The 7527-nt window shown below is 44.9% G+C and overlaps 1 protein-coding gene across 1 annotated transcript in view; it reads right to left on the bottom strand.

Annotated features, from left to right (window-relative positions):
* Window positions 1-951: 951 nt before the first annotated feature.
* The window catches only part of LOC115296494 (zinc finger protein 525-like), a 9233-nt gene continuing 2657 nt past the window's right edge, over window positions 952-7527 (bottom strand). The window contains exons 3-4 of the mRNA XM_029944950.1: window positions 5378-6146; window positions 952-1098 (exon numbers count right to left, since the gene is read on the bottom strand). Of these exons, the coding sequence (XP_029800810.1) occupies window positions 952-1098; window positions 5378-6146 (916 nt within the window). The remainder of the gene's footprint in view (window positions 1099-5377; window positions 6147-7527) is intronic.

Raw genomic sequence — 7527 nt, 5'->3', positions numbered from 1 at the left:
GTACACTAATGATCTCATTAATAAGGGTCCAATAAGAGAAGGCATTAGCAGGAATTATTTCTGGCCCCAAAGCATCATAACAATCCTTTAAAGTATCCCCCACTCTTCTCCACTCTTTTTTGTCTATGGTCCTTCCTGGGGGAACCAAGGGCAAACTTCATGCAGAAATTGAAAAAATTCTAATAATTGTTTTTTATTAAATTTTACCCCCCCCCCCCGTGCCTTCAAGGTCTCTGTTAGACCATTTACAAAAGCTTCGTGTTGGCTTATTTCTTGTCCCATAAACCCGATCATCCACTCGAACACTTGACGTGAGACAAACAAAGGGTGGGGTGCCTCCTCTAGTGAGGAGACCAATCAGATGCCTGTCTGGCCACATCCCAAAGGAGCTTAGGTGAAGCTTAGCCATAGCGGACTCAGCGTTGTGACTTACGATTGGAAACTATCCCAATGCCACCATAGACCATATGCTTTTCACCATGGTATCGCAGACTAGGCCCACGTGGACTCCGTAGGCTATTTGGGGACTTTAAGAGTGCCCACCCGTGGAGCCACAAATTCGAACCTGGTAGGCAAGCCAGACCGAGTCACACAATCACTCACACACACACACCAGAGGCTATAACATTCCCTCCCACAAAGGTTTTACAAACAAGATAGAAACATTAGAAAAACACTGACCTGGGCAATCTCTTTACTTTACTCACTTTCCTTATTTTCTTTCTATGTTTAGAAAAACACATAATTGCTTTTTCTTAAACTTTACTCCCCGCGACCTGAGGGTCTCTGTCAGACCTTTTATTTCCTGCCCCAGGAATTCCGATCACTCACCCGAGCACTGGACCATGCAGCAGGTTCCCGCGTGGCCGTCTCTGTATAAATCTTGCGCCCTGGATTACGCAGCAGAATTCCACGCAGCCGTCTCCCTGTAAATTCTTTTAACTTCGGCTGTTACCTCTTTTCTTGTTTTTCTCTTTGATCAGTTTCTTCAATGGATCCACCGTTGTCGTATCCCGCGGGCGGGGGCCGCTCGTTCCCGGCGTTCGGCGGTACCTGTTTCGTCCGCCCCAACCGGCAGGACTGTCGCGGGGCCTTCGCCTGAGGGAGGGAGAGAAAAAGGGGGGCAGGAGAGGGAGACGCAGAGAGTAAAGACAGAACTCACGGTTTCCCGATCAGGCAAAAGAGGGAGCTTTTTTCAGAAAACTGTCTTTTATAAAGGTTTCAAGGCGGGAAAACAAAACAGCTGACCAAAGTCAGTTACCAGGTAAACAGAATCAAATGAATATCAAAAGAAATGCCCAGATTTGCCTCAGCAATGCTGGGAAGGGGGGAGTTAGCACTGAATAACCTAAAATACATTTTGATCTTTTGTGCACTTGGCCACTCCAGTCTGGCGCAGCATGACAGACGCCAAAGTTATTTTGACCAGGAAATGGCAGTCTCCAGCCTCTAGATGCAAATCTCGTTTGCTGGTTCACTCTCCAGAGAGAGATAATCCTTGCCTGAGGCAGACAGAAAACTTGGCAGACCCGACACCTCGTACTCAGAGGCTCACCCTACATCAGGCGCCACTTGACCCAGCCCACAGGTCAGTCAACGCAGGTCCTGAGAAAGGGAGTGAGAATTGGGGGGCTGGGGGCACAGAGAATGGCGGCAAGACAAAATATCTGATCAAGCCTCATTTATTGAGAGAACACAAAACTCTTATAAAGAGTTCAAGGCGGGAAGAAAGGCAGCTGACCTAGGTCAGTTGCTAGGACACAGGATCAAGTGATTTCTAGAAAAAGGCTAGGGTAAAGGGGGAACCGAAACTGCAATTTTAGCACAGTACCTGAGGGGCCGGTAAGAAAGCTCAGACTAGCTTTCTCCAGGGCTAAATTCGGAGAGATAATGCTGCCCTGCCTACAGGCAGCTGATCTCCGTTCTTCTGGCTCCCCACATTAGTGGACCTGGAGGCCTTAATATACTGTGTCCCAAAGACCATATCGCTAGACCCAAAGCCGCATCCTCCTCTGGGGGCATTAGTGGCATCCTTTCCTATGTGATAATAAGACAATAATACTAACTGGGCAATTCTCTGATCTTTAAAAATGTGCTATGTGAAAGGAGGAGGAGACACCAACCCCTTGATCTCTCCCTGATAATCAACATCAACGACCCCAGGGATTATAGTGATGCCCTAAAGGGAGATGGAGCTCCGTCCCAATATTCGTCAGACTATCCATGAGGGCAGGGGCCCTTTCTACTGGTGGGAATAGTTACACGAGGTGAATCAGGCGTTAGGATCCTGCTGCTGGTGGAACGGAGGTCCAGTCCTGCGCTGCCTGGCATTCTCCTGTAAGGCTTGGAGACAGATTGAAATTGGCGAACCGACTGGGAGGGCGGAGGGATGTTGCCCCAATGAGTGCCGTGGTCGGGAGCTGGCGCTCAATCTGTTCCCCTGTTCCTCAGATTTTTGGAGATTGGTCCCCAGTGGTTGGCCATTTTTGTGAAATTTAGATTTCCAATCTTTGGCCCAGTGAAAGCCGTTTTGAACCTAGGGCACATAGTTCTGGGCGCGTTGTTATTGATCACCTGAGAAACAGGTGCTCTTGACAGGGAGGTAACTGCTTTTTACTTAGGCGGTCTCTACCAAAATGTCCGCCCTGCCCACAAGAATAGCAATTAGACCTCGAGGAAGGTTTTTTGCTCTTTATACCTCCTGACTGCCCTAAGGACCTGACATATTAAGGGTCTGATTCTCCCATTAAAGCTGTTGTGATCGCCATGCCCTGGATAAAGGCTGGACTTACATCTGCAAATTGATTGACAGGATCAGTTAAGGTGCCTGTTTTTTGTATAGGCCGTAGAAAGGACTGGCAGGCAGAAGAGGCATTTTCAAATGCTAGTAGGTTAATGAGAATGTCCACGGCCTCATCCTTAGTTACCACTCTCACAGCTTGTAGGAGTCTAGATAAGAAATCCTCAGAGCTTTCATCCGATCCTTGTCGGATTTCTCCCAAGATAGTGGCCCTGACTGTTGTGACCGGCAAAACTCTCCATGTGTGATAGGCACAAATCAGTGACCTCTTGTGAGGTGTCCTGGTCAACACATCTGAGCTTGAGCAGTGTCCAATGACCCTCGCCCAGAAGTTTATCAAGGGCATTGTCTCTCCCATTCGTCCTTTTACTTACTGCAGCTCTTTTCCTAGCTAGCTCATCGTATTCTGCTTTCCATAGCAGATATGGGCCTCCTGACAGGCATGCTTCTGCAGCCTGAATCCAGTCCCAAGGCGTCATCCAACGGGACATCGGGGCCTCTAGCAATGTGAGTGTATAGAGCACAGGTGGCGCTTATTCGGCACAGGCAGCTTGTAGTTCAGTATCTTTATCTCCTCTTTTTCTGCCTCTCTAATGGCAGCTCTGAGCCCTACCCCCTTTGAAAGTGGCATGGGAGGAAGAGGCCCAGATGCAGGCAAAGTCCCTGTCGTCTGAACGGGGAAAGCCCAATTGTGTGATGTTAAATTTGAAATCTTCGTAGTGGTGGAGTGGCGGACAGTCCCTGAGTCCACCTTGTTATCATTTGGAGGGGCTGGTGGCTTGACGATTCCCGACGTCTCTGTGGAGGGGTCTAGCGCCTTCTTTCTAAGGGTCAATAGAGAAAGAACTTCGACTGGGACCTTGTGAGGTCCTTGTGAAATATACCATTGTCTAATACCGTCCTCAACCTGATTCCAGATATCTATGCTGACAGTTCTGTCTTCGTGGAACCAGGGGCACTGGTTTTGAACAAAATTTAAAAATTGAGCAATTGGTTGAGGGCATACCTTTATTATGTCTATTAAGAGTCTCCTTTCCTTAGACATTTTATTGCCCATACCATCTCAAAAATTGTTCTTTACTTATCCACCAACTAACTGTACTTATCTCATGTAGAGGGGCATGTGGCACCCTATGATGGAATATTAAACATCCCATCTAATGCAGTGGGAAAGGCTTAGTTAAAAGAGAAGGGCTTTGCTTCAGGTCCCTGTTCAGGCGCCACTTGCCAGAGTCATGTTCTAGCTGGTCCAGGGGTCCCTGAAGGACGGACGGTGTCTGGGAGAGAGGGATGAGAGAGCCTTGAGATTCCTTCTGATCACCAGGCAGACATCTCTACTTTGAGACTCAGCTTTATTTATGGTTAAATGTATGGGGAACAGCACAGAAGTGGCATTTGCCTTAGAAAATGATTTCTGATGACAACTTTCTTTGATATGTAAAAATGTCACAGAACACAGATCTGCAGAAAACTAATGTATAGCTTTTATTAATAGTGATTGATGTATGTGATTTAGATGCTTATCATACAAAACAAGAAGATATCTTTAGCATTCAAATACAAGACAATGTTTTCAGCAAAGCAAAGGCAGAAGTTAGGTCTTAGCGAGAAGGGATCAATAGCCTGTCTACTTAAGGGGAGGTATAAGAAAAACAGGATTCTCAGGAAAGATGTTTGCTCCCATCATCACAAAAGAAGAAGGTCCTACAGAAAGTTGCTTCACAGGCTGCAATCAGCATTGTAGGGCTAGAAGAAGGGGACAAGTCAATCTCCATACCAATCAACAAGGTACATATGGGGTCGGTGCTGAAGCCAAAACAATTGAGGAGGGATGAATATCAGTCATCTTCTGACAGCAGGAGGCCTTGCAAACAGGCCTTAACCTCACAAGTGTTCTCAACTAGTGAGTTCAGAATGGCTCCTGACCACAAAGCACATATTGAAATTAATTATCACTTTGCAAAAACCCATCCACTAACTCTTCTGAACCAGAAGAGGACATATGATTTCTATGTGTTTAACTTTATATTATTCCCTACAAGTATGTTGGCGTAATGTCTCAAAAGAGTGACTGATGTACTGCTTTCTATTTTGATGTCTGTGATCTTATTGACATTTGATGTTCAATTGAATACTTCTGTAAATCTATCTTCCCAGTTACTTTCCTATATGCACTGTCTGCTGTTTGCTAAAGTGTAATTTAAAATGATGGTCTTTTCTCATTCATTACATGGCCAGTGTTTGCATCAAGAGTGAATTTTGAGACATTGAGCAAGGATTGAATTCTAGGCAAAGGGGAGGTCACTTTCATTCCGTTTCAGTTTTGCTCCTATGTGATAACTACCATGTTGAGTACGTTGTGACGAGCAGGGAGCGCCTGCCACGTTGTTTCCATTTCTGTGGTTACTCTCCACTAGGAATCCTCTGATGTCCAGTAAGGGCGGAGGGCCACTTACAGGCACTGACATTCTTTTAACATTTTTCAAGCATCTCTATTATATGAATTCTGTGATGTTTGGAAAGTTTTGATGGCCGGGGAAAAGCCTGACCACATTCTTGACATTTGTAAGGTTTCTCTCCGGTATGAATTCTGTGATGTCTAGTAAAGTTTGAGTGCCAGCGAAAGGCCATGCCACATTCTTGACATTTGTAAGGTTTCTCTCCAGTATGAAATCTGTGATGTTCAGTTAGGTCTGAGTGCTGGCTAAAGGTCTTGCCACATTCTTGACATTTGTAAGGTTTCTCTCCAGTATGGATTCTGTGATGTCTAGTAAGGTTTGAGTGCCAGCGAAAGGCCAGGCCACATTCTTGACATTTGTAAGGTTTCTCTCCAATATGAACTCTGTGATGTTTAGTAAGGTCTGAGTGCTGGATAAAGGCCTTGCCACATTCTTGACATTTGTAAGGTTTCTCTCCACTATGAATTCTGAGATGTCGAGTATAATTTGAGTGGTCTGTAAAGGCCTTACCACATTTCTCACATTTGTAAAGGTACTTTCCAGTATGAATTCTGTGATGTTCAGTAAGGCATGATTGCCAGCGAAAGGACTTGCCACATTCTTGACATTTGTAAGGTTTCTCTCCAGTATGAATTCTGAGATGTTGAGTAAGGCTTGATTTCTGGATAAAGGTCTTACCACATTCTTGACATTTGTAAGGTTTCTCTCCAGTATGAATTCTGTGATGTCGAGTAAGGTGTGAGTGCTGGCGAAAGGACTTGCCACATTCTTGACATCTGTAAGGTTTCTCTCCAGTATGAATTCTATGATGTTGAGTTACGCTTGAGTGTGTTCTAAAGACCTGGCCACATTGTTCACATGTGTAAGGTTTCTCTGCAGTATGATGTCTGAGATGTTGACTAAGGTGTGAGTGCTCGCGAAAGGCCTTGTCACATTCTTTACATTGGTGAGGTTTCTCTTCAGTGACAACCCTGTGATGATAAGTGACGTTGGATTTCACTTTAATGGCATGGCTGCATTCTTGACATTGGTACTGCTTCTCTCCAATATGGATGCTGTGCTGTGTTCTAAGGTAGGAGTGCCTATTAAAGGCCTTGCCACATTGTTGACATTTGTCAAGTGTCTCCCTAATATGGATTTTCTCATGTCTATTTAGCGATGAGCAGTCCTTAGAGGTTTGACCACATTCTTCACAGTTGTAGGACGTCTCTCCAGCATGCATTTGCTGATGTTGAGATAGTGTTGAGCGCCAATGAAGGACTAGGCCACGGCCCTTACAAGTGTACCTTTTCTTTCCAGTGCCAATTGTGTTATGTAGATTTAGTCTTGGTGACTGACTAAGTGTGTTTCCAGACTTATTACTTGTGGATGGCTTTTGTCCCACACAACTTGTCTGATGATCACCAACACTGGGGGACAGCTGCAGGGCGTTCCCCCGTTCTTGATAAGGATTGTCTTCCAGATGTGTACTCCTCTGTATGATACGTTTAGGACTTTGAAACAAGACTTCCTCACCTTTATTACATTCAACATGGCTTTCTGGCAAATGAGTACTCAGACGTTTGTTAACGTTGGAGCCTTGGTTAAATGTTGCCTCAGATTCACTGCAAACAGCAATTCTATGTCCATTCAAAATCGCCTCGTCATTTTGTTGGGTTGACCTCTTTCTGATGTGCTCCTCAAGCTGATGCCACTTAACACTTTCCTCCTCAGTTTTAAATCTATGATTCTCAGAAACATTTGAGTGAAAGGTCAGTCCAATCCCATTTTCGCATTGGGTCAAATACTTATTTTCAACATGAATGAGGTCACTTTCCTGATTTTCAAAATTTTCTCTCAACAAATAATTATGTGTCAAGATTTGACTTGAGTGTTTGGTTACTGAAACACTAGGCTTGACAGAAACTGCTAACCTGAAAGGGGAAGTGTTGCCAAATCCTTTGTACTGATCACCACTTCGGGCAGTGAGATTCTTCTTATGGGCAGATGTGTCTGTTTGGATATGACCGTCAGGATATGTTTCATGCCCTTCACTCTCCCTATGGTTGACCTGTTCTATCATTACATGAGAATTCTCAAGGGTACTATGTTCCCCCGTTGACACTTTTTGAAGAGAATGTTCTAAGCACGGCGTTGGCAGGAATCTCTCGGTGCATTGCGAAGATAGAGCTGAAAGACACCAAATAACAGGGAAGTAACATCATCCCACTGACTACTCTCAGATGAATACACTGTAGAGCTCTATTATACAAACTGAAAAACAATCAG

Source organism: Suricata suricatta, chromosome 7 (genome assembly GCF_006229205.1).
Source record: "Suricata suricatta isolate VVHF042 chromosome 7, meerkat_22Aug2017_6uvM2_HiC, whole genome shotgun sequence".
NCBI classification, from domain to species: Eukaryota; Metazoa; Chordata; class Mammalia; order Carnivora; family Herpestidae; genus Suricata; species Suricata suricatta.
Note: the sequence above shows the minus strand (reverse complement) of the source record. Positions and strands in the feature narration are given on the sequence as shown.